Genomic DNA, 27,828 nt, shown 5'->3' with positions numbered 1-27,828 from the left:
CTATAACAACTGTGAGAGTAACATGCACATGGGCCAAATAATTGGTTTGCTGACTGCACTAAAAAACCAAACAAAAAAAACAAAAACAAAACGGGACACCGTAGTCAGGGCAAAACAATTGGGCTGGCGAAATCCACCGGGACTCGAGATACAAGGCTGAAGTGGCCGCCCGGAGGGCGTCGGGGGTTGTGCCTTGGTGCTGCCGCGGCTTGGGGGATACTGAGGGGGACGTGCTCGCCTTACTGTGCCGCAGTCGAAGGCTTCCCTCTTTGGTGGCGGTCCTTATGCATGACAGATCCATCACACCAGCATCTACTGAAATTCAAACAGAATTTGCCTCTCCCAATGCTCGTTGAATCAGTGGATGCTGGTGTCTGTGGACCTCACTGTGCTTCATCTATCCTTCCCTCCTTCCTCGCTTTAGTTTTTCCTCTGGTCTCTTGTGATCTCCTTAATCTGTTGGAATTTAGAGGTTTCTGGGGTTGGCGTAAGACTCAGGTTTTGTAACCATGTGGGTGGCAGGTGGTGTTTGGTTGGTGCTGGATTTCACTTTAATTCATCTTTCCTTCCTTTGACCTTTTCTCTGGTCTCCTGACCTTCTGAACTTCACGACTCTGGCGAGACTCTGAAGTATCCGATAAGGTGAAGGGTAATGGGATTTTTATTAGGTTTTAGGGGAACGAATGAGTACAAATTCACACGAATTTACATGCACGCACACACACACACACACACATACGCATGCACACACATGCGTATATATGAAAAAAAAAAGAGATACAAGGCTGAAATCGAGACAGTCACGGTTAATTTGGGATGTCTTATCACCCTAGTTTTGGAACTGTGTTGAAGTGAGGAGAAGAGCTTCTATTCAATACAATATAAAATCATCTTTCTGTGGAGCCAATATTCTTATTCAGCCCTATAGACTAGAATTCAATGAGATTACAATATGACCATTTATTGGTTTTACAATCAGCATATTCATTAGATGTGATACAATACATGATAGTCATTATAAATTCTGCTTTTTCTAATTTACTTGAATGGTACTCAGTGCAGTTCAGATCTCCCTATTTTATATCTATATTTAATGACATACCAGAGCAGGATCAACAGCACAAACGTGAAGCCACAATAACACACAAAGGCAGAACTTGTGAAACAACGCTCTGTACCTAACATTTAGGTGGACTAGAGAAACCACTGGAGAAGAAAGCAGGTCGTAAATTTGGACCTCCCACCACAAAGCGACTCATCTACTTCATAGATGACCTCAACATGCCAAAGGTGGACGTGTACGGGACCGTCCAGCCTCACACGCTCATACGTCAGCATCTGGACTATAACCACTGGTGAGAGCCACACTTGTCTCAAAGCCGTCTTTTCGACATGACAAGGCCAGTGAGCAAGTTTGATTCTTTGCAGGTATGACAGACAAAAATTGGTACTGAAAGAGATCTATAACTGCCAGTACATCACCTGTATGAACCCAACAGCTGGAAGCTTCTTTATTAATCCTCGACTGCAGGTGCAGACTGTAGGAGAAATAAATAAACATCAAAATTATGTACAATATTCTAGACATTAATGTTGAATCCATGAAATAAACTGTATGATGACTGCTTATAACTCCTCTGCTTTGTCCATACAGAGACATTTTGCAGTGTTTTCTGTACATTTCCCCAGTGCTGATGCATTGGCCACCATTTTCTCCAGCATCTTGTCAGCTCACTTCCTACAGGGTGGATTCAGCTACGGGGTCTCGCGCTCGGTCGGACCTCTCGTGCAGGTGCGGTGTCACACTCGTCCATGCTGTTCCATTTTTTTTTTGGAGGGGACTGTTTTCTAGGTAATGAACGTCATGTGACAAATTCTCTCAATCCCTTCAGGCTGCCATCTCTTTGCACCAAAAAATCAGTCAGAACTTTCTGCCCACTGCAATTCGCTTTCATTACATTTTCAACTTGCGAGACTTTGCCAATATCTTCCAGGTAATAAAAATGCAAAATATTATTTTCAAATGAACTACATTGTACAATAATTGATGCATCCGTGCATCTATTTGCACAGGGCATCTTGTTTGCTCAGCCCGAGTGCATCCGATACCCCATGGACCTTGTTCATCTGTGGCTTCATGAGAGCTCCAGGGTGTACTCGGACAAACTGAAGGAAGAGAAAGATGTGGAGCTCTTCAACAAAATCCTGCTGGACACTGGCAAAAGATACTTTGAGGTATAAGACAAGGAATGAAAAATGAATGATAGCGACCCAAGTGACGACTGTTTCTGCTGCACCCTGTCAGGGAATAGATGAATCCATTTTCATCCACCAGCCTCTGGTGTACTGTCACTTTGCTCAAGGGGTGGGAGAGCCTCGTTATCACCTGGTAAGGCACGCAGATGTATTCGGGTCAAGGGATCTTTTGCAATCATCCATTTATTGTCTGTCAAGCATGATGCGATTAATTGATTTGGACTTCAATTAATTTATTTTAGAGAAGATTTCAAGCTCTATATTCACAAAGCCTTGATGTACAGAGGCGGCTGTCATATCTAATTTGGCTGAATCACTGAGGAAGAATGTGCATTCATTAGCAAACTAATTACCTTTCCGCACGCTTTGATTCTAATTTAATGGACTCTTCGTATGAAATTAAAATTATTCAAGTATCTGGAAGCAATTACAAAAGTGATGCACTTAGTAAGCTTGTTTATTGCTCAGGCCTCAGACTGGGAAAAACTCCAAAAACTGCTTGTTGATGCTCTGGAGCATTATAATGAGCTGCATGCTGTGATGGACTTGGTGCTGTTTGAAGAAGCTATCCAGCACGTGTAAGACCAAAACACGTACAAACTAATGTATATGTGCTATATGTGATCCAGAGAGCATTCCTACTTGTTGTATGTTTTTGCATGCAGATGTCGAATCAGCCGTATCCTGGAAGCTCCCTACGGTAATGCCTTGCTGGTGGGGGTTGGCGGCAGCGGGAAGCAAAGTCTCTGTCGGCTGGCTGCCTTTCTCTGCATGCTGGAAGTCTTCCAGATTACGCTACGTAAAGGCTACGCCTTCAATGACCTCAAAGTAAAACAAACACACGTTATATCGATACAAGTATTGATAGAAACCGCTCAATAATCTAATCATGAATGAAGGGTTCCTTTATTTCTTTTAAGAGTTTCTTTTAGGGGTTAAATAAATAAACATATTGTATCTATATTGTTTTACAATAATACTTAACTGTATTTATAATTTCATATGGGCCTGTGGCGAATAAGTGAAGTGTGGAGAGTCTCAGTACAGTCAATGAATGGGGCAATCCACTTCTACTTGGACAATGGCGCTATGTTGTTTGTGGTTCAATAGCTCAGCTCGAAATATTTACTGGGGCTAGACCGATTATCGTCCAGGCCGATTGTCGGTGCGATATTTGGCATTTTGACAAATATCGGCCTTTTTACGAATCTGAAGGCCGTTAAAAGCTGGCATCTCACTGAGCGATGAATGGTTGCAAATGTAGCAAATTTAGGCTTTTCAGACAGATTTTACTTGTCACAAAAAACATTTTGAACAAATGCAGACAATTTTTCAGTCTGCAAAGATCTTTAGAAACCTTTTATGAACGCTAACAAAACCCCCAAATTAGCTGCGTTCGCATGCGTTCAGTGGAACTTTTCATTGATTGACTTATTTAAAAATGATGCTGACACTGGGAACTCCCTGCACTTTTTATTTTTAAAAATGGTTAAAAAAATAATAACAAGAAGAAGAAATTAGATTGAAATTTTAGAAAACTTTATTTAACAGTAGAAAAGTTCAAGTTGAAGCTCCCTGTAATTTTTGTTGTAATTTTTTAACAAAGCTGTCAGTTCTTGAAATGCTTAAAATGAAAAATTGTAATTTTTAAAAATGTTGACGCTAATATTTTCCCTTTTACTACAAATGAATATCGGCTCAAAATATCAGTTATCTCCTTGACTACTAATAATCGGCATCTGTATTGGCCTTGAAAAAAAACACATTGTTCTATCACTAATGTGATTACCAATTATTGCTTCTGAAGTATCCAGTGTTTGTAGCTCTTAAGCCTCTACGACATTGACAGTTTTTCCGTTGCAGCGAGCTGGTATTTGAGAGCCAAATACCAACTCGGGAGAAGGCCGATCACCTCGTGTGAGGAATTGAGCTGCTGCGTGTATTTTCCAGATTGCCCTGCCCTGTTACTCAGTGTGTAGACTTTGTGAACAGTTGATGCAACAGTTCCCGGTACTCAAAACAAGGACCATAAAGTCATGTTTGGAAAGGTTTAGTGTGCAGGAATTGGAGAGCCTTGACATCAAGCACACACAAAAATTCCCACAGACACATTCCACCATCTTGTTTAAAATTTTCCCAGAAGAGTTGGAGCTGGATAGAGGTCTGCGTGAGACTCGAGCATTCCGGATGCGTGGCCTAAATCGTTAAGGAATGTAACTTGTGAACGGAACTATGGAAGGAAAATGGCAGTGTTGACATTTGACAGAATTTTGTATTTTACAATAATGTCTAAAATTTCGTCCCACTGAGTCATCATTAGTGGGAACGATTCTCACGGATGTTCAAAAAAACACCTTCTTTTCTTCACGTATTCAGAGTGACATAGCAGCGCTTTACATGAAGGTCGGAGTGAAGAACATTGGGACAGTGTTTCTTCACACGGATGCCCAAATTCCTGATGAAAGTTTCCTGGTGCTCATCAATGACATGCTGGCGTCAGGTTTGTCTTTTGCTTTTCTGAAATGTATCATATTAGAGTAGGCGCAAAACATGAGTTGCACCCAGGTTGGATGTGATTGTTTGATACAGCTCTTGCTGAAAACGATTGTATGGTGTACCTAATAAAGTATCCAGTGGTTCTAACTCTAAAACTCGACAGTAACGTCACAGAAAGAGACCTAAAGAATAATAATAGAAGAATACAACAACAAAAAAACATGATTTTGAATATATGTTAATTTCAGGGGACATCCCAGACCTGTTCAGTGATGAAGAAGTGGACACAATCATGACATCAATGCGAATGGAGCTGCGAGGTTTAGGACTTCTCGATTCCAGAGAGAACTGCTGGAGCTTCTTTATTGAGAGAATACGCAGGCAGCTCAAGGTCTGCAACTAAGTATTTCAGATGAATAATAGGCCTACAGTGTTCCACCATTCACCTATTAGCTGTTTTTGTGCTTAGGCCAAAGCGCTGTCTGATATAAAAGTATAGCTTTGGCGCCATCTTCTAGGTGGTGTTGTGTTTTTCCCCTGTGGGTTTCACGCTGCGGACACGGGCACGGAAGTTTCCAGCTCTGGTGAACTGCACGGCCATTGACTGGTTCCATCCTTGGCCTCAGCTTGCTTTGCAATCTGTCAGCAGCACTTTCATAGAGAAGATACCTGGATTGGAGGTCTTTATGTTGTCAATATTCTCTTTTTATCTTTTATATTTTAAACCTATAGTATGCTATTTAGAATAGTCATTCCACTCAATTGTTAAAAACATTTATCCTCTGCAGCCCAATGTTAGGACACCCATCAGTGAGTTCATCTCCCACGCCCACACCAGTGTCAATGAGGTAAGCTCCTGCAAAGCACCATGGGAGATCTTCACTCATGACGCTGATTTGTCATCTCCTCTTATCTCGTTGCATCACAGGTGAGTGCCAAGTACCAGCAAAATGAGAAGCATTTCAACTACACCACGCCCAAGAGTTTCCTGGAGTTTATGAAGCTTTACGGCAACCTGTTGGGGAAGAAACGAACAGAACTCAGTCAGAAGACGGAAAGACTAGAGAACGGTCTGCAGAAGCTGCAGAGCACCGCCTCCCAGGTCAGTATTGTGTTTGTGAGCTGATGTTTGCCATCAATAACCAGAGGGGGAGGTCGAATCACATGACTTGACTCAAGTGATGCCATAAAAACTGGGAAAATTGCAGCACTAATTGTCGCAATGTGCCTAAATGGCCCCACAATGCACGGAAAAGTAGAGTTGAAAGGAGTTTTGTCATAGGGTATATGGCATGACTCCTTCTTGTGACTGCCAAAAATAACAATAGTATTCACCTCAAACACATAAAATCTCTCTCTCTCTCTCTCTCTCTCTCTCTCTCTCTCTCTCTCTCTCTCTCTCTCTCTCTCTCTCTCATGCCATGCGAGTTATATTGTGTTTTTTGTAAACAGTACTGTCTTGTAAAACGGCAAAGTGATAACACTTATGTCTGCAATAAATGCACCGCTGGCCTATGGCATGCTTTTATGTTATGAGTGAGCAAGATTGTACAACTGGACTTGGTAACCCAAGTAAGGACTTAACTTTCTTGGCTTTTGAAAAGATAACTTGGGACTTATTTGAAACTTGAAGCTTAAAACTTAAGAGTCCGCCTCTGTCAGTTACAGAGCTATCATAGACCATTATCAGTACTCGTTTTCCTTCACTTCCTTTCCAGGTGGAAGATCTTAAAGCCAAGCTAGCTGCACAAGAAGTAGAGCTGTGTCAGAGGAACACGGACATTGAGGCTCTCATCGCAAAAATAGGACAACAGACAGACAAGGTCAACCAAGAGAAGGCTGTGGCTGATGCTGAGGAGCAAAAGGTAAAGAGATGTTTGTGAAATTTGTTTTCCTGTCCTCGATTTATTTTCTGCAAATTTAATTAGTGGTTTGCGCATATAGTGCTTCATCCCAGTTCAATGAAAACCCTCCATCAGTAATGTCCAAATGTTTTCCATTTTTTGGCCACGTCACTTTGCGTTTATGAAACATGCTAAAAGCAATTCATTATGCTCAAGGTCAGCATATCATCGCTGTTAAGTGGAAAAACACCTATGTGCATTGTTTGTATTTTATTTATTTTTTTACGTTTTTATGTTTTTGGGATGAAACTGAATATGGAATACAAAATTCTGTCAAATGTCAACCCTGCCGTTTTAGGAATGAAACTGAATGCAGACATCCCGAAAACGTAAAACTATAAAAAAAATAAAAAATAAAAAATAAAAAAAAAAAAATAAAAAAAAAAATAATAATAATAATAAAAAATAAATAAATGAATAAATAAGTAAATAAATGAATAAATAAATAAATGCCGTTAAGAAATAAATACAAAATAAATGTTTAAAAAATGGACATAAGTGTTTTTCACATAGCAGCTACGATATGCAAATCAATTAAACATATTTAGCAAAATAAACAATCTAAAAGACAGCTTTGTGTTATTGGTTTAAAAAAAAAAAAAAGGCAAAAAGTTATTATTTTGTGATGTCTAAAAATGTTTTATAAAAGAAAAAGATGAGAATTTGCAAACATTGCGTATTGTACTGTACTACAAGTCATGGATGTTTTTTCTCTATGTGCCTGCAATTGGCTGGGGTCAGACCAGTGTATACCACGCTTCTCATCCAAAGTCAACTGTGCTAGGCTCCAGCACCCTAATTAGGATCAAATGGATTGATGATGTATTCTTTCGTAAGTCTGCTGAAATCCAACATGTGTCTTTAGGTGGAGGCAATTCAAGCGGAGGTGAGCAAACAACAGCGAGAGACAGAACAGGACCTGGCCAAGGCTGAACCTGCCCTCCAGGCTGCCAATGCAGCCCTCAATACACTCAACAGGGTACATGAAGCAAAAAAAAGAAAAAATACAATAATGGGGGTTACGTCCCAAAACACTCCACAATTGTGTAATAGCTGTGATTTAGAAATACAGTACTGCATTATATATTAAATATAAAGTGAACCTGCGATGGAAGAGTGTTTGCTGTGCACATCTTATGTTTTCTGTTTATCATCTTGATGCCCTGTGTGAAAACATACTGTATACAATGTCCTAAAAATATATCAGTCTTTTCACTGGAACACTATGAAATTAAGCCTTCCGTCTTTTCCTTTACAGTATTTAGTGTTATTTGTGCGCAAAACAAAATATACAATATTAAAAATATTCATGTTCACCTTCCAGTTGAATGTGACCGAGCTGAGGACCTTCCCAAACCCTCCGGTGATCGTCACCAACGTCACAGCAGCGGTCCTCGTGCTGCTCGCTCCACAGGGCAAGATCCCCAAAGATCGTAGCTGGAAGGCTTCCAAGGTGGTCATGAGCAAGGTGATCCTTTCAAACAGACGTCTTTGCATGCTGATCACTGGAAGGAATCATGGTGTTTTTATACGTGAAGTCAAAAATCAACATCTATCTATCTATCTATCTATCTATCTATCTAGCTAGCTTGCTAGCTAGCTTGCTAGCTAGCTTGCTAGCTAGCTTGCTAGCTAGCTTGCTAGCTAGCTTGCTAGCTAGCTTGCTAGCTAGCTTGCTAGCTAGCTAGCTTAGTATGAGGCTGTCTGTTTAGAAAACAAATGACTGGAAATATGATTTTAAAAAATAATAATAGCTAGCTAGCTTAGTGTGAGGCTGTCTGTTTAGAAAACAAATGACTGGAAATATGATTTAAAAAAAAAAAAAAAAAGTCAAGTAACCAGACAATTTAAGTTGTTATGTTCTCCTCACTGCCCAACACTTTCAACTCATCTGCTAATAAGCCAACAAAAGAATTGTCAACCAGACAGATACATGCAAGGAAATTCCTCAAAATCATCAACAAATAAGGATTTAGAGACAATTTTTATGTGCAATATATATACATTAATTTCACAACTTATACACCAGAGTGCCTTCCATGTCGCGTTGAAGAAAGTGCACTATAAAAATCGCGCAACCTCTCTTTTATATTTCACCTTTGATTAGACATATTCCACAAGAGAAGTGAAACTAATGAAGTGTCCTCATGCTGCTGCTGCTCCTTGTTTGTCCAGGTGGATGACTTCCTGCAGGCTCTGGTGAACTTTGATAAGGAGCACATCCCCGAGGCCACAGTGAAGGTTGTGAGGGACGACTACCTTAGTGACCCCGAGTTCAACCCTGAGTTTGTGCATCACAAATCTTCCGCCGCTGCTGGGCTCTGTGCCTGGGTGATCAATATGATCCGCTTCCATGAGGTATGTTGATTGGCAGTAGAACTGAGCCAATTACACTTTCTGGACAAAAGGCCTGGGGCGACACGGTAATTTTTTAACGAATCATTCAGGGGTCCACTTAGGTCTGTGAAAGGAGAACCACAGTGGCCTTTCAGCTGTTTTCTTTCTGTTTTGGAATTATTTCAATGGTGTTTATTATACTGTACACGGATATCTGGTCCTTACCCTCCGTGAATAGTGAGAGTCCACTGTAATGACATTTCCATTCATTTTAATGTGAAATATTTTCCTTCCTCCAATTCTCATGCTGCTTTGGATAGATTTTTGTGAGTACATCTTACATCTTCATTCAATAAAACAAATGCTTTATTAAGATGCTGCAAAGGAATGAAGACTATTTCGTCCTCAGGTATTCTGTGAGGTAGAGATGAAGAGGAAATGTCTGTCGCAAGCTAATGCTGACCTCGCCGAGGCTGCAGAGAAGCTCCAGGTCATCAGGAAGAAACTGGCTGTGCGTCTCACTGAACATTTGACTCATGCAAACTTTGCTGCAAATGGAAAAATTTGCCATTTTATGAACCGTTTTCAGGAGTTAGACGGCAGCCTGGAAGCTCTGACCAGCGAATACGAGAAAGCCACGTCGGAGAAACTGCGTTTTCAGGATGAAGTTAACAGCACCAACAAGACAATTGAACTCGCCAATCGGCTGGTCAAAGGGTTGCAGGTGGCGTCCAATGATTATTTATGAGTCTTGCTAATGGTTATACTGTATGTAAAAATAGCATTTGTGCCTTGCTGTGACCGTAATTTGTGTATTTTCTGTTAGAGTGAAAATGTGCGATGGGCTCACTCAGTGGCTCAGTACCATGAACAGGAGGCCACGCTTTGTGGAGATGTCCTCCTAACTGCGGCCTTCATCTCATACGCCGGCTCCTTTTCCAAGAAATACCGCAGGGAGCTGGTGGACAACCTCTGGTGGCCTTTTCTCCGCAGCCAGAAGGTCTCAATTTTGAAAACACATTACAAATGCATGTTAACTTTTTAAATTAACTTACGTAGCTATATGAAACGAGTGTTTGGTTTGCCCCTGGGCTCCCCCTGAAGCAGTTTTCTGTACTGGACCACATTGAAAAAAATATATTCGGGGCGTCAGTCGGTTAAAATTTTAAATTGTAATTAATCGACTTCAATAGTTAACTGATGATTAATATATCTGTTCTAAATGTACAATAAAATGTACATTCAAATGTTTTTCTTAGTTTTCATACCCTTGTTAACATAAAAGTGGAAAACATATATTAAAAATTATGTTAAAATATATTAACTAATATATGGCTAGAGCTTTTAGTCATTGATACAGTAATTTCATAATAATTTATGATATTGAATTAAAATTAAAAATATATACTGTACTGTAAAAAACAAGTGTGATATTGATTTGTGCTGAGGTAATTTTTCTGCCACTAGATGGCAGATCTGCATTTTTATTTTCATAATAACAGCAATATAATCTTTAACATGAAGTAACTTGTGAAATTCTTCAGATTTTTTTTAAATTGTAAAATACAACTTGACCCCAGTCTCACAAATATATGCATTATTATTAAATTTATTACTGCTAAATTTTGATCTGGCCGTGTCTGCTTCTTTGCGACTGTAATCCCCCCAGTACAGGCTTTCCAAGTAAGGGGCGGTCAATAATCGTGTGCTAAATAAATTAGTGGTGTTAAAAGAACTTTAAATTACTTCAAAATTAACACACTAATTTTGACACCCCGAATATAGATTAGATTAGATTAGATTAGATTAGATTAGATTAGATAGATAGATAGATAGAAAGAAAGACCGGTAATCTTCCACCTATAAGGATTCATCATTTATGGATTCCTTCTCCAAAAGGTCCCCATTCCCATGACAGCAGACTTGGATCCTGTGTGCATGCTGACTGACGATGCCATGGTAGCCCAGTGGAATAATGAAGGCTTGCCAGGAGACGAAATGTCCACCCAGAATGCCACCATCCACACTAATTGTGAGTGTAATGCATTAAAAGATGGACTTCACCGTTACCATAGTCACCAATGCAACTGTAGGAACCTTTTAAATTGCTTTTTTTGGCTCTACAGATGTCTATAAATAATGTAAAAAAAAAAAAAAAAAGATGTCTTCTTATTCTTGAATAATACCAACAATGTACCAAACAATGTAAACAAAAAAACTAATAAAATCTGTGGCTAATAATTAGATTTGTGTGTTTTGCTTGAGGTGAACGCTGGCCTCTCCTCATCGACCCTCAGCTGCAGGGCATCAAGTGGATCAAGAGTCGCTATGGCAACAGCCTCAAGGTTGTCAGTCTGAGTCAAAAGGGGTGCGTTTGGTTACACCTTCTTTTTAAGACCTACTGCAAATCCTGCAGTTTTTACATTACATCACCCTGTGTTCCTTTTTGCAATATGAAATTGCTCAAACGTCTTCCACCTGTTGCTTCAGTTATGTGGATGTGATCGAACAAGCTGTCGTGGCTGGAAATACCGTGCTCATCGAGAATATAGAGGAGACGATTGACCCAGTTCTTGACCCGCTCTTGGGTCGACACACAATCAAAAAGGGCAGGTAAGAAGTCAGATGATTGTGACTGTATGCTTTTACAGTTATTTGAAAGGAAATAAATCAGTCCAATAGCTGCAATTTGGCATTTTGAACTTGTGTTACAGTTGTATCAAGGTGGGCGACAAGGAATGCTTCTTTCATCCTGGCTTCAGACTCATCCTTCACACGAAATTGGCCAACCCTCACTATAAGCCAGAGATTCAGGCCCAGACTACCCTTATTAATTTTACTGTGACCAGGGACGGACTAGAGGACCAGCTCCTTGCTCAGGTTGTCAGCCAGGAGAGGCCTGACCTTGAGCATCTCAAGGTACCGAGTTGAGACATTTACAAAATCCGCCATCTGTGCTGCTACAGAAAGTTGTTTTTTTTTTCCCACTTCAAACAGAGCCAACTGACGAAGCAGCAGAACATGTTTAAGATTGAGCTGAAACTCTTGGAGGACGAGCTGCTGAGCAGGTTGTCCGCAGCGGAGAGTAACTTTCTGGGTGACAATTTGCTCGTGGAGAAGCTAGAGAGCACTAAGCACACTGCTGCTGAGATCGAGATGAAGGTATTTGGTGGGAAATTATCCATAGCGCTTGTTCTCATTCAGGTCACTGGTTAACTGGACCGAACCTTTCGTGAGAGAAAGATTAAATTCTCAATTGTTCACCAGTCAATTGGAATCGTATTAGTGATGATTTGTGAAAATTAAAATCCATTCAGACCAAATCAGAATCATCTTTACTGGCCAAGTACAGTATGTTAAAGCACACAAGGAATTTGTCTTGGACACGCGCTTGTACTACAGTACAAAAAAAAAAAAAAAAGACATACAGTGGTACCTCTACTTACGAAATTAATTGGTTCTGGAAGAAAGTTCTTAACTAGAAAATTTTGTAACTAGAGACGCATTTTCCATGTAAATGCCCTAATCTGTTCCAAGCCTCCCAAAATTCAGACATAAATGTTTTATAAAGCATAAAAATGCATCAAAACATGTAACAAATACATGTTACAATTAGATTATTGCACAATAAATGAGTTGTGCATAATGTAAAAAACAAAGAATAAAGAATAAAAATGATGGTCATTTACCTTTTTAACTGCTATCCTCTTCGTTTTTTGCCCTCTTTGGTTCATGTTCTCTCTTAGAAGTGAATCCAGGCCATCCAGCACCGCAAGTGACGGTTCCACTCCTCCACCTGGAGGCCTTGTTTTTTTTTTTTTAACAATCCTTCGAAAACGTCCAAGGCAAACATCATCATAGTGAGTTATCGCCCGAATGGTGAACACCTTTTCTGGGTGTTTCTTTTCAATAAATTCTGAAACTTGATGGAAACTTAAGGTACGGCGAGGCATCTTTTTCCAAAAAAGGCCCGTCTCGTCGCAATTAAAAACTTACTGTGTAACGTAGCCTTCATCAGTCACCAATTGTTTGAATTTTTGCACAAATTCGTCGGCTGTTAGTTATTACATGTACGGAAAACTATCTAAACACCTCATGTCATGGAAGATGCCAGTAATAGCCAATGATAGAGCAGCTGTAAGTATGTTGCGTTCAGGCAACTCTGGGAGCTGTGAGTAGCAGCCCATACTGTAGTTTTACCTTTCGTATCCTGAAACTTCTTTTGTAACAAGAGGCAATATTTTCCTGTTGAGGAGTTTCGTAACTTGAAAATTTCGTACGAAGGGACGTTCGTAAGTAGAGGTACCACTTTACTACAATTAAATGTACTTTTTGGTCATAAAAACAAAAGTAGAAAGTGTTATTAAGCAGGTGCCCGTGTTCTTGGCGCAAAAATGGGCGTATCGTAATTTGCGTGCCAGGGCAAGTCTAGTTGTTGGAGCCATTACCGCGAAGGGGACTTGGAATTAATAAGTTAATGAATTTGTAAAGAGATTAAGTTGAAATAAGCATTTATCCAAGTTGTAACTTTGTGTTAGTTCTGCTTTGTTTTGAAAGTTTGACCATAGTGGTAATTTTATGTTTAGTATGCCCCCACTGGCCAGGTATGGCTACTGCATTTAGATGTGCACTTCCTGCTGGGTAAAAGGCTTAAAAGCAAGATGGCTGCCTTAGCTCTGGTTGGTGTGTATGTGTGTGTGTGTGTGAGGGAAGACAAGCTAGGTAGGCCTCTCGGCTTGATAAGGTTTTTCAAGCATTAGTTGCATTAGTTGTATTATTATTTTACTATCATTTGATATCCTGCAATATTTCAAGCCAAAGGATTATTATTGTATACATATCACCTCTTCAAAACTACCCAACATCCATAACCCGGTTCCTGACATCATCGCTTGACCAAACAATTGGTGAGTCAATGCATTGAAGCCCTGCTGAGACCTGCACTTGTCTTTCAATTAAGAACATTAGAAACCTAAGAAAAATGGCACAAACACTAGTCTAGTGTATTTTGGACCAAGCGGACAGAGTTTGGTGTCAAAAAGTAGAGTGGATTTTAGACTCGCACAAATCAGGTCTAACTTGTGTCCCTTTATTATTATACAAATGGTCGATTGACAAAAAAGACAACAAGTTAAAGAGGAAGTCAACCTTAGACATGTCTTGACAATAATATCTTATCTGTGACCTCACTAGTTTAATTAAACATGACATTCTGATTAATATTACATTTGTGGAATGTGAGTTATCAAAATCCAGCCATTTTTATCCATCTCAGGGAGCGGCCATTTTGCCGCTTGCTGTCGACTGAAGATGACATCAGTGTTGCTCAGGGCTCAAGCAACGACCAATCACAGCTCACCAGTTTTCTGAAGCTGAGCTGTGATTGGTTGTTAACTAAGACCTGAGCAACTGTAATGTCATTTTCACAGCAGCAAGTGACAAAATGGCCGCCTTCTAGTATTGATAAAAACTGCTGGATTTAACTCCTATTCCACTAACGCAATACTCACCAGAATACCATATTTAGACTAGTAGGGCTGCATAGAACAGATTATTGTCAATATTTTATTTTTTATTTTTTGGTTGACTCCCTCTTTAACAATAGGCTACTAGAAAAAAAAAAAATATGGAGCCGCATTTCCAGACGTACAACAAAACTCACTGCTCACTAAAATTCAAAATCAAACAACCTCCTTAATTCCCATCCCAGGTGGTGGAAGCGAAAGTCAACGAGGTGAAGATAAACGAAGCACGAGAGCATTATCGTCCGGTCGCTGTCAGAGCGTCACTGCTCTACTTCATCATGAACGACCTGAACAAGATCAACCCCATGTACCAGTTCAGCCTGAAGGTAACCCGCGAGGCCGCATCACACACTCGGTCACCGCACACATGAAACCTTCACCCGTCCGCAGGCATTCAACATGGTCTTCCACAAAGCGGTGGACATGGCAGACGCCTGCGAGAACGTGAGCAGCAGAGTCAAAACGCTGATCGATTGTGTCACCTACTCTACCTTCAACTACATCAGCATGGGGCTGTTTGAGAGAGACAAGCTCACCTTCACTGCACAACTGGCCTTCCAGGTAGACTATGCGCGTCCATTTGTGTGTGAACGTTCGTCATCGGTGATGATGATCTCCCTTGTTGCAGTTGCTCCTAATGAGCAAGAAGATAGATGTGCGCGACCTTGACTTTCTGCTGCGCTTCACCATTGACCACTCTTACGTCAGCCCTCTGGACTTCCTCTCCAACACCGCATGGAGTGCCATCAAGGTACAGAGAAAACCTTATACTGTATCCTTAGAAGAAATGGGTTAAAAAAAAAAAAAAAACATCAGTGACTGCACCTAATGTGTAAGGTCTATACAAGTTTTCTTAAATCAATATACAAATGTAGAGGTTTGCTTGTGATATGTCATGGTTTGGGTTTCACCCGCATGTTGGTCAGCAGCTAATCAGACTCATCCATGTCGGTCATTTTTTAGCAACCTATCAGAGTTACCCGCATGTCTGGCCGCAGCGTATCAGATTCCTTCGCAGACTATAATAGTCACACCAGAGAAGTGTGTTTTTTGCCGAATTATTCCTCTGCTCATCTCCATTGCCCAAGTTAGTTCCACGCCGCTTGCTCCATGATACCTTCTCGTTGTTTCTGGTCTAGTCGTGAGTACGTTCCGCGTAAACAAGATTTGTTATGCAAATTAAGTGTTAAGCTCTTATTTGTGTCTGCGTTTTTTGGGATCCAACCCCAGATCATAACAGGGTTTGGCTTGATTTTGTTACATTTGTCAGGGTTCAGGTTTAATTTGGTTTAATTTGATTTTTGTTTCTTTAACTTCAGTCATGATCTGTGTTTTGCTTTGTTGTCCTTGTGTGACCCCCTCGTCTTGTCAAGCAATGTCATGTTCAGCTGTGTTTGCTTGCCCTTCCTCATGTGTCAACCAATCAGCATGCTCTGCCCCTTGTCTCTCACCCAGCTGTTTCTAATTGTATCAATTAGTGTGTGTATTTAGGCTCTTGTCTCCCCACTGTCTTTGTCCATTCATTGTCCTTTTCCTCATGTCATGCTGCTGGTTTTGTTCCACGGCTTGTCTCGGTTTACCCTAATTTACCATTTTGGACTTTCTTAGTTTGTAACTCATTTTTACCTCCTTTATTTTGTTTATTAAACTTCTTTTTGACCTTGTTTTCCTCCTCGCCCTGCTTCCCTGCATTTGGATCCTCAACCACACCTAAAACCTGACATGATTGTCTATTTGTATTTTTTTGTTCTTTTGGTGAAACGCCATAAGATGCCACATGCCAACAAAGCATTGGTGTCAAGGAAGTATGTTGAAGTGATACTTTTTTAGCCAGGTAGGCGGGGAGCTGCTTCAATTACTTGCACATTTTCGCTATTTGCAGGTTCAGTGCCGTTTAATGTTGTAACAATATCCAGATCACGGCACCAAATGTAAAGTACTGGGAGGACTTTTGCTGGTTATTTATCTTTAATGCTTCACTAGACCAGTGGTTCTCAACCGCTGTCCTTGAGTACCCCTATCCAGTCTGTTTTCCATGTCTCCCACAGCCAACACAGGTTTTTCAAATGATTAACTAATCTGGAAGCTCTCCATGAAGCCTGATAACGATCCTCAGCTGTGTTGGCTGAGTAAGACATGGAAAACAGGCTGGATAGGGGTACTCAAGGACCGTGGTTGAGAACCAGTGCCCTAGATTAACATTGACTGCCAGAAGACTGTCTGTTTGAATTATTTAACTCATTCAAACTCAAAAACGTTTAAATATGTTTTTTAATACTTTATCGCGTTCACTCCCAAAAGCATATTTATACATTTTTTATTATTTTTTTTAATGCAAGAGCAGACAGAAGGTTTTGATACAGCGTCTGACATGAAGAGGTGGCTTAAAGCAATAGTAGGAAAAAAAAGGGCCAACAGGTGGCAGCAGAGTATAAGAGATCAGTGAGGGTCATGTTGTAACAAACTCCTTTCCACAGTGTTTTCACCAGGAATGTGAATATTGATTAAACTTAGCTGTATTCTAATGCTAATTGCTGCAAAACAGAAACACAGGTACAAATATATTTTTCTTCTTGATGAAAGAAGAGACGCTAATCTTTATTTTGGTACGTTCCATGTTTTTATAGCAATGAGCCCAAACCTAGTAAAACAGCCAGGAGCGAAGGGGGTTGCTTCTGTGAAAATGGCTGGGAGTGAAGGAGTTAATTGATGCCAAAAAGATCGACAGACAGCCACGGAGCTTTTTTTTTTTTTTTTTGCTAGGTGCAAAAGAAGGTCCAACTCCCTATCAAATAATTGCTGTTCTTATTAGACACTCTTGGCCACCCCAACACAATGAATTTTAGCTTCATAAACTCAATGTGTGTGTGTGCTTGTGCATAGGTGATGAGTTTCACTGATGAGTTTCGCGGTCTGGACCGAGATATTGAAGGCTCTCCTAAGCGCTGGAAGAAGTTGGTGGAGTCCGAGTGTCCGGAGAAGGAGAAATTCCCTCAGGAGTGGAAAGGGAAAAGTTCCCTGCAGAAACTCATCATGATGAGAGCCCTGAGACCCGACCGCATGACATATGCTGTCAAGTGAGGAGCTTTTCTATGCAATACAGAATATTATCCACTCTGGTTTCCCCCTGATGCTCCCTGGTTTTATCAAGTACAATTTTCTTACTGCTTGTTTCCATTTTAGGAACTTTGTTGAGGAGAAGCTTGGGGTGAAATACACAGAAGGTCGGAAGACAGAATTTGCAAAGTCTTTCAGAGAAAGTGGTCCCGCCTCTCCCATGTTCTTCATCCTATCTCCAGGAGTGGATCCACTTAAAGATGTGGAGTCGCTTGGTATAATGGATGTACAGACTATATACATTAAGTGTAAAACAGATTTCAGTACTTCTTTTGCTCGCCAGGGAGAAAGCTGGGCTTTACCATCGACCTTGGCAAGTTTCACAATGTGTCCTTGGGACAGGGGCAAGAAGCTGTGGCTGAGGTTGCCATGGAAACCGCTGCAAAGGATGGTCACTGGGTCATATTGCAGGTCCACTTCTCACATTTCTGACGGGATTTGTTTATTGTAGCTTAACATAACAATGTCTTGTTTTCATAAAGGATTGCTTTCATGTATTGAAAATGAGAGCGAAAATTAAAGGTTTGTGGTGGATAATTATCCATATTTGTGCAGAACATCCACCTGGTTGCTCGCTGGTTGGGCTCACTGGAGAAGCTTTTGGAGCGCTACTGTGAAGGCAGTCATCCTGACTACAGGGTGTTTATGAGCGCTGAGCCCGCGCCAACCATCCAGGAACACATCATCCCGCAGGTACATGTAGAAAGTGTCATAACATTAGGAACACAATCCAATATCATTCATAAGTTTGTCACAATATCAATATAAAATACCAACCAAGCGTGCTAAGGATTTTTTTTTCTTTATGTCTGTGTAGATTGTAAGTCATCAACGCCATTGTAATCTGCAACGGTTGAATCGATGGCTCTTATTGTTTGTTAAATTAGTTGTGTTTTTTTTCTTGTTTTACAAAACGTTCAACAAGGTTGCCAATTTATACAAAGATAACAATGCTCTTGTTCGACTGACATTGTGAGAGTGCTACAGTATTACTTTCACTGCATTCTAATGTTTGTTTGTTTTTGACAGGGCATTCTCGAAAATGCTATCAAAGTCACCAACGAGCCTCCAACAGGAATGCATGCTAACTTGCATGCAGCGCTGGATAACTTTGACCAGGTCAGTTCTTGCCATGCTTTCGGATAAATTAGTCAAGGGCCAAACGATTTAGAAAAATAATCAAATTGCATTTTTTTTTCCCCCTGAAAATAGCAATTGTGATTCAAATTTTGTCAAGGACTTCAAACACAAGTAAAAAAAAAAATAAAAAAAAATAGTGGTGTCAGGAGATTAAAATTTGTAATCATAATTAATCGCATGACTTCAATAGTTAACTTGCTATTGCTAATCGCTAATTTTATATCTGTTCTAAATGTCCAATAAAATATTTCTTAAGTTTCTTACTTTTGTTAACAAAAGTGGAAAAAATGTTTAATAGAAATATGGTTGCATCTTTTAGTCATTGATACAGTAATTTAATAACAATTCATAAAATTTAGTTAAAATTAAAAAGATGTACTGTACTGTAAAAAACAAGTGTGATATTGATTAGTGTTGTCATTTCTCTGCCACTAGATGGCATAATTGCATTTGTAAGACATTGGTGACAGAATCTTTGACATGGAGTAACTTTTAAATTCTACATATTTTTTCAATTGTAAAATACAACTTGACCCCAGTCTCCACAAATATATGCATTATTATTAAATTTATTACTGCTAAATTTTGACCTGGATGTGTCTGCTGTGTTACAAAGGGGTTTCCCTCAATACAGGCGTTCCAAGTAAGGGGCGGTCATTAATCACGCGTTAAAAAAAATTAGTGCCGTTAAAGGAACTTTAAATTAACTCTGAATTATCCCACACATTTTCACACCCCTAAAAATAAATTATCTGTATTCCTATAAACAGTAACAATGGCAGGTTTTTAATTACCTCACTTATTTAGTCTTTTAAGCATTCACTAATTCACAAAATTCTACTAGCATAAAAAATAAAAAAAATAAAAAAACACAAGTCTGCAAATTAAATCAATAACATAAACAAACAAATCTGTGGCTTTATCACTTTTATCACTTGTCATGGTTCATGAAACAATGATATGTAAACATGGGGACTACGCTTCTTAAGCACTGAACTTATGTAGACAATAAATAAATAAATAAAATATAGTTATATCTGTAAAAAATAAAGTCTGACAACTAACCAAAATGAATGAAGGTCCTAAAAATTGCAGCTTTTTCCATTTCAAAATTGCATTCTAATACACAGTGACGCTGATTTAAATTTCAGCCCTAGTACCAATACAGATGTACCTTGACTTATGAGTGATGCCGCTTTAAAAAAAAAAAAAAAAAAAAAAAAAGTTTATTTAATTAATGAATTATTTTCTGTGTTGTGAGACAGAATTTGAATTTGAGCAGGCTTCGGAAATGTCATGGCCTGCGCCAGAGTTCATGACCTGTTATGTGCCTGTGAGAGTTCATGACCTGTTATGTGCCTGTTATGCCTCAGTACTGGTGTAACAAGTGTCTGTTTCTGTGATGTTCATGATGTCAGCCTTTGGTCCTTTGGGTGAGGTCCGGGCCTATGTGATGCTGTCTTTGGTCCTTTGCGATTCAATGTCTGTGGGTGCTGTCTGGAAGATGTTCGTTGCTGAATTATTAAAGACTGTCCTGTGTGCTGCCTGTTTCGTTAATAAATTGATCAAATCTTATTCGAGTCTGCAGCCCTGGGATCCTGATCGCTCAACGCACAACAGGAAAATCTGTCACTCTTGGTCAAAGAACGAATTCAACACACACGTCAAGGTGAACCCAAATGATGTTATTTATTTAGTTCTGTGTCATTTCTTGTCCAGGGCATCCTGGACCAGTGTAGCCGCGAGCAGGAGTTTAAGACCATCCTATTCTCTCTGTGCTACTTCCACGCCTGCGTGGCCGAACGTAGGAAGTTCGGACCTCAGGGATGGAACAGGAAGTACCCTTTCAATACTGGAGACCTCACCATATCAGTGAATGTCCTCTACAACTACCTGGAGGCTAATTCACAGGTGTCGCTTCTGTACGTCTCAGAGATGCTAATGAGGAGTTAGCGCTTAAAATGTGAGGATTGTGTTCATGATGAAGGTGCCATGGGAGGACCTGCGCTATCTTTTTGGTGAGATCATGTATGGAGGACACATCACTGATGACTGGGACAGAAGACTCTGCAGAACATACCTGGAAGAATACATGCAGACCAACCAGGTTGGCACGTGAACCTTATTCACAAGCAGTCAGACGAACAATTCAGATATCAAAGCAAGCACTGTTTTGTTTTTGTTTTGTATCTGCAGTTTGACCGGAAGCTTGCTTTGGCTCCAGGATTTTTGGTTCCATCCAATCTGGACTACAAGGTAAGCTGTTCTAGGAGACAGTGTTGAATTTCCATCGGCAGCAGCTAAAGTGGGGAAGTGGTGTGGGTTTGGATCCCAAAAATGCAGACATAAATAAGAGTTTAACACTTTATTCGCATAACATCAAGAGGCGTGGAACTAACTTGACTAGACCAGAAACAACGAGAAGGAATCTTGGAACCAGAGGCATGGAACTAGCTTGGGCTGTGGAGAGGAACAGATGAGCAGGTGGCCAGATGGACGGATGAATAACTCGGCACCAACACACTTCTGTGTCAGACTTATATAGTAAGGTCGCTGAAAACAGGACTGACATGGACTTCTCTGATTGGCTTCTGACCAGATAAAGAGATTAGAGATTCCTGACTTCACATAGCTTCTGACCAGTTGAAACTAGTTGCTGGTTACATGCTGATTGCATCAGTTCAAATCAACCAAACATAACCCTTGCCCCAAACAAAACACAGTCATGACAATACAGGTACAACACATACAGATATTACAACAAAATCTAAAGACATTGTACATGTCGGATGGAAATGATGGATGGGGGGTGGGGAACGTGATAGAACCCAGCTGAACCAACAGCTCAGTCCACAGCACTCCGCAATGCAGGTGACGTCATGGGGAAGGAATGCGAGATCCAAAAAAGGCGGTGAAAAAGAGGGTGGAGATAAGGAAGCCCATCATCCAGCTGTAGTTCGTCAACCAGGGGAAATGTCCTGATAATTAGGTGTGACCTTGAGTCTTTAGCCTGTGACTCTCAGGCCCCGTTCACACGAAAGCCTGTTTCAATATATCCGCACAAGGTTCTTACCGTTCGGGCAGGTCGTCCACACGGTGGCTCGGTTTTGGAGCTCGAAACCGATCACTTTGGAAACCGGGCTCCAGAGTGGAAAGATTTCAAAACGTTCCAATGTTGACACCATAGCAGGACAGCTACTACTCCAGTAATGACGTAATTCTCCCGTGACTGCGCACGAACCGCCAGTCTGTCAACAACAATGGCGGATAGCCGTGTCTTTGTCGTTTTGCGCAGCTTGTTTATGCTTTTACAGCAAAATATTTTGTGTGACGTTGAACTTGAATCACCCGGCATTGTCACTTCTCCTGTGTTGTGTTCGTCTCACTGATCTAGCCCATACACGCCCGTGCAAGCCGTTGAAGCGATAGGGAAGCCATCGAACTCCTCCCATCTCGCGAGCAGAAGACTGTTTATACTACTTTGAAGACCCCCTTTACTTTTATCGCTCAGTTCCTTGACCCCAATATTAGATTTGGCAGAGTCATATTTTGTTGAATTACAGTTATAATTCTTTAATTAAAGTTTTCTACTGTAAACATCATTAAGTATATAATTCATACATGTATTTAGGCAAGTTGTAAAATTTCTGAAGTCCTCTTGTTGATGTTTAACAAATTTAAGACAGTACTGTCTCAAATGTTATCTAATTTTGATAGTGTAAACTGTAAATGTATAGGATCGTATGCCGAGAAATGTTTCATGGGAGGAGTAAATTGGCGGCCTCGCGGCTTCAAAAGTCTTGGCCTATCGGCTATTCAGATCACTGTTTTGTCTTTGTCGCTGATTCTTCTTCGACACTTTCCGTTAACTCCCTATGGCAGCGCAACAGCGCCACTTCAGACTTGGCATATATATTACAGCCGTCAAACGTCCTTGGCGTCTTCTTTTGGACACTCGCATGTCTTGAGACGGTTCTGTCTGTACAAGATTTGTTTGAGAAATGAAGCCGGCTTTGGTTCCCTGTAAACAGGGCCTCAGTGGGGCTTCAATTAGCCGCTTTCGGGCCGCCAAATACCAAATACTGCACAATGTCAGTCAAAGAACACACAGGCTGCTACAGGAAAAAAAAAAAAAAGGTCTACAATAAAGACAAAAATGGGGATACTTTGAAAGACAGGACTCGCTCTCATTCACTTGAATGGGCCCATTCCAAGCAGGCGTCCTAATCTGGCTCCTCTCAATGTGGAGGAGCAGCGGCTCGACTCGAACCCCCTCCCGGATGACTGATCTTGTCACCCTATCTATAAAGGCGAGCCCAGACACCTTGCGGAGGAAACTCACTTCAGCCGCTCGTATCCGGCATCTTGTTTTTTCACTCACGACTGACAGCTCCTGACCTCAGCTGTGGGCGGGAACATAAATCGACCGGTAAATTGAAACTTCTTCACTACATTGAGTGACGCAGAGTCCGCATCACTGCAGACGCAGCGCCGACCCGCCTCTCATGCTCCAATATTTGACTTCACTCGTGAGTAGGTTTGCCAACTGTCCCGTATTACCGGGACGCCCCGTATTTGGGCTAAATTGTTATGTCCCGTACGGGACCTCAAAAGTCCCGTAAAATAATTCTCAATTCTTAAATGAAATGCAGCAAACGGCATCTTTTTGGACCACGGCTGCTCCCGTAGGTTGACAAGTGACAAGGAAGTTGCTCGTAGCCAATAAAATGAGTCGCTGGGTGTGACGTTATGTGGAGATCTTACAAGGTAAGAGAGGCAACTAGAGAGAGAGAAGCACTTCCTGGTTTCGTCACCGCTTCATGTCACCTACACTCTAAACGCCGATCTTAATACTTAGTACGTAATTCTCGTACTATTTATGAACAAATACTGTGAGAATTTAGCTTGCTGGAAAGTTTCGCAATCAGCGCTTAACACAGCAAACTGCACTCTACAGGTCCTAGATCAGCTAAAACGGCAATGTCACTAAGCACGGCACCTGTCAGCCAATCACAGGCATGAGGCATCGTCACGTGCATTTATTGTAGCGGTTTATACTGCACAAGTGGCTAGAAAATAATAATAATAATAATAATAATAATTAATAATAATGTGTAGCGTTGTCCAGCCGGTTAGAAAGAGAGAATGGATAACCCTGTAAGAAAAGACTGCTGTTACAACAAGGAATCCATGGAAAAAGTCAATTTGGTGAGTCACGCTCCTCTTTTGCATTTTATTTTTTTAAGGGAAGAGACAAATTGTGGTTTCTTTGAGGTTTAGTATGAGGTTACATAATGATGGCCTGCAGTAAGGATTAAAGGGAATGTACAAACTTAGTGCATTTCGAATCTAATCAGAATATACGCTGATTTCACACATGCTCACACCACCATGACACCGTGCCGTGCACCTGTCCCTTATTTCGGGATGAGAACGTTGGCAACCCTACTCGTGAGATACTTCAACTCCTCCACTTGGGTCGGATCTTATCCTCCACCCTTTTCCAATTGAGGACCATGAGTTGTAAATTTTCCCCACCCATTTTATCGGTCGTCAGGGTTACCACGACTTCATAGATGAGATGCTGCCCCACGAGAGTCCTGTGCATTACGGGTTGCACCCCAACGCGGAAATTGACTTCCTGACCGTGACGTCAGATAATCTTTTCCACACTCTGCTGGAGCTGCAGTCTCCTGATGCTGCGATGGGGGAGGGGGCCTCCGGGACCCTGGAGGAGAAGGTAGTGAGTGGCATGATTTTTTCCGAATGGGTTAGGCTTTAGGACTTCCGTTTTTATTGTATTTTTTACTACAACTTCAGGTGAAGACGGTGCTGGATGAAGTTCTGGAGAAGCTTCCAGAGCAGTACAACATGACAGACATCACCGCCAAGACAGCTGAACGTTCTCCTTACATCCTGGTTTGCTTCCAGGAGTGCGAGCGCATGAACATGCTCATCGGCGAGATACGGCGCTCGCTCAAGGAGCTTGACCTGGGGCTCAGGGTAAGCTGAAGCCTCACTGTGGCTTTAGGCCGCTGACATTGTGTGTCATCGCCGTGTTTTTACTCACAAGGGTGAGCTTGCAATCTCCCCCGAGATGGAGAAACTCCAGGCGGCTTTGTTTCTTGACAACGTTCCTGATGTTTGGACCAAGCTGGCCTACCCGTCCACATACGGCCTCGCCATATGGTAAGTCTTGATAAAGGAGACTCGATTTATGATGAATTATTTATGATGCACAAACTGTTTTGTTGTCTTTACATTCTATTACTTTTTATTTATTTATTTTTTTAATAAATGATCTAGTGTATATGGAATGCTCTTAAAAAATATTTTTTGTTTTTGGGCTGGAATGGATTAATAGCATTTTCATTCATTTTAATAGGGAAAGATGATTTGAGATACACATTTTGATTTTTGGGTTAAACTTGTATCTCAAGGCATCCCTGAATGACCGAATTGTGTTCAATTCAATTTCAGTAATCGACAAGATATTGGAAAGCAGTTCCTTGACCTCCTTTGCGACCTCAGTGAATAATAATGAAGCATACTGTCTGCATGGCACATTTCGTGTCACATGTAACATCCTTCCACAATAATCTCCCAAACATTTTATTACAGTATTGCCTGTAGATGTGACAAAAGGATGCCAAAGCACTACTTTTACATCAAGGAGCACTTGTCACCATCTTGTGGCCAGTTTTGGTTATTTCAGAAAGAGCACAAAAAGCCACAAAATATTCACCAATAAAAAACTCAAAACACTTTGAGTATCAACAAAAAGGTAAAATATATATACTGTAATGCAAAAATTTAAAAGTACATGAATTTGGGATGGGCGGCAGATTAGCACGACCGCCTCCCAGTACTGAGGACGCAAGATCGAGTCCAGGCTCCGGCCTTCCTGGGTGGAGTTTGCATGTTCCTGCGTGGGTCTTCTCCGGGTACTCCGGTCTCCTCCCACATTCCAAAGACATGCGTGGCAGCTTAATTGGGCGCTCCGAATTGTCCCGAGGTGTGCTTGTGAGTGTGGATGGTTGTTCGTCTCTGTGTGACCTGCGATTGGCTGGCAACCAGTCCAGGGTGTCCCCCGCCTACTGCCCAGAGCCAGCTGAGATAGGCTCCAGCACCCCCCTTGTGAGAACCAAGCGGTTCAGAAAATGGATGGATGGATGAATTTGGGATGACATTCATTTATTATTTAATGGGATCCAAGTGGATGTGTACTGTTTATGTAAATGTATAGCATGTGCATCACCACTCAGATATTGCAGTAACGTTTTTGTGTGCGTGTCAGGTACAATGACGTGTTACAGCGGTGTAAAGAGTTAGACAGCTGGACTCAGGATCTGTCACTACCCACTGTCGTGTGGCTTAGTGGACTCTTCAACCCACAGTCCTTCCTCACTGGTAATGCACAGTGAGCAAACCTGTATTTACGTATTTATTTATTTTTTATTTTATTTTTTTTAATGTTTTTTTTTTTTTCTTCCTCTTTAGCCGTGATGCAGAGTTTGGCCCGTAAGAACGAGTGGCCCCTGGATAAAGTCAACCTAACTGTGGACGTGACCAAAAAGTTCAAGGAAGAGTTCAACCAGCCCGCAAGAGAGGGGGCTTATGTTTATGGCCTTTACATGGAAGGTAGTTACCTACAACATAGATCGTCTTTCCTTTTCCGGCCTTTATCAAACGGATCATCTTTTTCTGGTGATTTCCATAGGGGCCAGGTGGGATACTCAGGCCGGGGTGATCACAGAAGCACGTTTAAAGGAGCTGACCCCGGCCATGCCCGTCATCTCTGTCCGGGCTGTTCCCAACGACCGCCAGGAGACCAGGAACATCTACGAGTGTCCTCTCTATAAGACCAAGATCAGAGGGCCCACCTATGTTTGGAATCTCAGCCTGAAAACAAGGGAACGGCCTGCCAAATGGATCCTGGCCGGAGTGGCTTTGCTCCTTAGCGTCTGACTCAAATGGGGTCACTTTGGAAGAGTAATATTAAGAGATTCAGTTAGTCAGGTCGAATAGAAAGAAGTGTTTTGGCCCCATTTTATTGGCAAATATTTTTTGGTATGCATCAATCATTTGCGGTTTTTGGTATGTGGATTTTGTGTGGCCACACTGGGTGGCATTGCTTGAAGGAGGGGATATGTACTCCCAAAATAAATGAAATATGGTATGTAAAATGGTTTTCTATTGTGCAATGGCAGGACATTACACAATACAGTTTGTTTTAATATTATTTATATTTGAACCTAATGTTTCATGTTTTAATGTTAATGTGTCTAGATAAAATGTGAACGTTATCACGTTATAGCATGAAACTTTTCATGGTTAAATGTGAAACTACCAGATTAAAATGAAAAAATTCTGTGAAATTAATCATGTCAAAACTTGAAATTTATCACGTTAAAATGTTAAACCGAGGGTGGCAGTGCTATGTTCTGGTTGTATGTCAAAGATTTTAAAAAATCCAGGCAGGCCAAAAAATGCAGGTATTTGTCATGTTAATATGTAAAATTTTATCATGTTACGCGTGATAATTTTAATGTTTTAACATGATCAATTTCACACTAAAATAATTTATTACATTTTAATGTAACGAGTTTCATGTTTTAATGTTGACGTGTCACGTTGAAACATCTTAATGTGAAAACTATCATTGCAAAATGTGAAATTAAAATGAGAAAATTATGATGGTATTATAGAACTTTTTCTTTTTTTCTGACGTGGCAATATGCTCCATATGTAGAAATCCTGGCAGGCCTTAAAAGATGCAAGGCAAGGCAAGATGCAGGTATATGACATCAGCTTGATTCTTGATAAATTATCATTTGGCTATGATTGAATGTATCTCTGATAAGTGGTAGATTAATGTATGAATATATTCACTCCAGTATGTTTTTCCATCTGTGTTTGCATAAAATGCCTATTTTTGTCTACTCACTCATATATAAGAAAAAGCACAACTATATACAGTGGCTAGAGTTGTATCAGTCTTTTTTTTTTTTATTGAAAAATGAAAATGGCAAAAATTCACACAAATCACAGTT

At 40.7% G+C, this 27,828-nt stretch overlaps 1 protein-coding gene and 1 long non-coding RNA gene across 2 annotated transcripts in view; one reads left to right on the top strand and one right to left on the bottom strand.

Annotated features, from left to right (window-relative positions):
- Nucleotides 1-27,471, top strand: part of dnah9l (dynein, axonemal, heavy polypeptide 9 like) — a 58,959-nt gene extending 31,488 nt beyond the window's left edge. The window contains exons 46-87 of the mRNA XM_077524170.1: nucleotides 1,190-1,355; nucleotides 1,429-1,531; nucleotides 1,655-1,792; nucleotides 1,893-1,994; nucleotides 2,074-2,235; nucleotides 2,306-2,389; nucleotides 2,725-2,834; nucleotides 2,922-3,084; nucleotides 4,633-4,756; nucleotides 5,001-5,143; nucleotides 5,271-5,432; nucleotides 5,541-5,600; nucleotides 5,681-5,854; nucleotides 6,471-6,617; nucleotides 7,522-7,635; nucleotides 7,981-8,124; nucleotides 8,832-9,014; nucleotides 9,403-9,504; nucleotides 9,583-9,717; nucleotides 9,820-9,993; nucleotides 10,893-11,025; nucleotides 11,259-11,361; nucleotides 11,484-11,606; nucleotides 11,708-11,912; nucleotides 11,991-12,155; nucleotides 14,704-14,844; nucleotides 14,909-15,079; nucleotides 15,147-15,269; nucleotides 17,402-17,595; nucleotides 17,702-17,850; nucleotides 17,919-18,046; nucleotides 18,191-18,328; nucleotides 18,665-18,754; nucleotides 20,495-20,686; nucleotides 20,763-20,882; nucleotides 20,972-21,031; nucleotides 24,333-24,515; nucleotides 24,596-24,778; nucleotides 24,849-24,964; nucleotides 26,073-26,185; nucleotides 26,276-26,416; nucleotides 26,496-27,471. Of these exons, the coding sequence (XP_077380296.1) occupies nucleotides 1,190-1,355; nucleotides 1,429-1,531; nucleotides 1,655-1,792; nucleotides 1,893-1,994; nucleotides 2,074-2,235; nucleotides 2,306-2,389; nucleotides 2,725-2,834; nucleotides 2,922-3,084; nucleotides 4,633-4,756; nucleotides 5,001-5,143; nucleotides 5,271-5,432; nucleotides 5,541-5,600; nucleotides 5,681-5,854; nucleotides 6,471-6,617; nucleotides 7,522-7,635; nucleotides 7,981-8,124; nucleotides 8,832-9,014; nucleotides 9,403-9,504; nucleotides 9,583-9,717; nucleotides 9,820-9,993; nucleotides 10,893-11,025; nucleotides 11,259-11,361; nucleotides 11,484-11,606; nucleotides 11,708-11,912; nucleotides 11,991-12,155; nucleotides 14,704-14,844; nucleotides 14,909-15,079; nucleotides 15,147-15,269; nucleotides 17,402-17,595; nucleotides 17,702-17,850; nucleotides 17,919-18,046; nucleotides 18,191-18,328; nucleotides 18,665-18,754; nucleotides 20,495-20,686; nucleotides 20,763-20,882; nucleotides 20,972-21,031; nucleotides 24,333-24,515; nucleotides 24,596-24,778; nucleotides 24,849-24,964; nucleotides 26,073-26,185; nucleotides 26,276-26,416; nucleotides 26,496-26,743 (5,909 nt within the window). The 3' untranslated portion in view covers nucleotides 26,744-27,471. The remainder of the gene's footprint in view (nucleotides 1-1,189; nucleotides 1,356-1,428; nucleotides 1,532-1,654; nucleotides 1,793-1,892; nucleotides 1,995-2,073; nucleotides 2,236-2,305; nucleotides 2,390-2,724; nucleotides 2,835-2,921; nucleotides 3,085-4,632; nucleotides 4,757-5,000; nucleotides 5,144-5,270; nucleotides 5,433-5,540; nucleotides 5,601-5,680; nucleotides 5,855-6,470; nucleotides 6,618-7,521; nucleotides 7,636-7,980; nucleotides 8,125-8,831; nucleotides 9,015-9,402; nucleotides 9,505-9,582; nucleotides 9,718-9,819; nucleotides 9,994-10,892; nucleotides 11,026-11,258; nucleotides 11,362-11,483; nucleotides 11,607-11,707; nucleotides 11,913-11,990; nucleotides 12,156-14,703; nucleotides 14,845-14,908; nucleotides 15,080-15,146; nucleotides 15,270-17,401; nucleotides 17,596-17,701; nucleotides 17,851-17,918; nucleotides 18,047-18,190; nucleotides 18,329-18,664; nucleotides 18,755-20,494; nucleotides 20,687-20,762; nucleotides 20,883-20,971; nucleotides 21,032-24,332; nucleotides 24,516-24,595; nucleotides 24,779-24,848; nucleotides 24,965-26,072; nucleotides 26,186-26,275; nucleotides 26,417-26,495) is intronic.
- On the bottom strand, nucleotides 4,654-15,203 carry LOC144020567 (uncharacterized). The gene is made up of 3 exons (XR_013283915.1): nucleotides 15,055-15,203; nucleotides 7,974-8,161; nucleotides 4,654-5,767 (listed from the first exon to the last, which is right to left on the bottom strand). It is a non-coding gene; the product is annotated as an uncharacterized LOC144020567 (long non-coding RNA).
- Nucleotides 27,472-27,828: the final 357 nt, after the last annotated feature.

The sequence above is a fragment of the Festucalex cinctus genome, chromosome 1 (assembly GCF_051991245.1).
Source record: "Festucalex cinctus isolate MCC-2025b chromosome 1, RoL_Fcin_1.0, whole genome shotgun sequence".
Taxonomy (NCBI): domain Eukaryota; kingdom Metazoa; phylum Chordata; class Actinopteri; order Syngnathiformes; family Syngnathidae; genus Festucalex; species Festucalex cinctus.
This window is presented reverse-complemented; position numbering and strand designations above follow the sequence as displayed.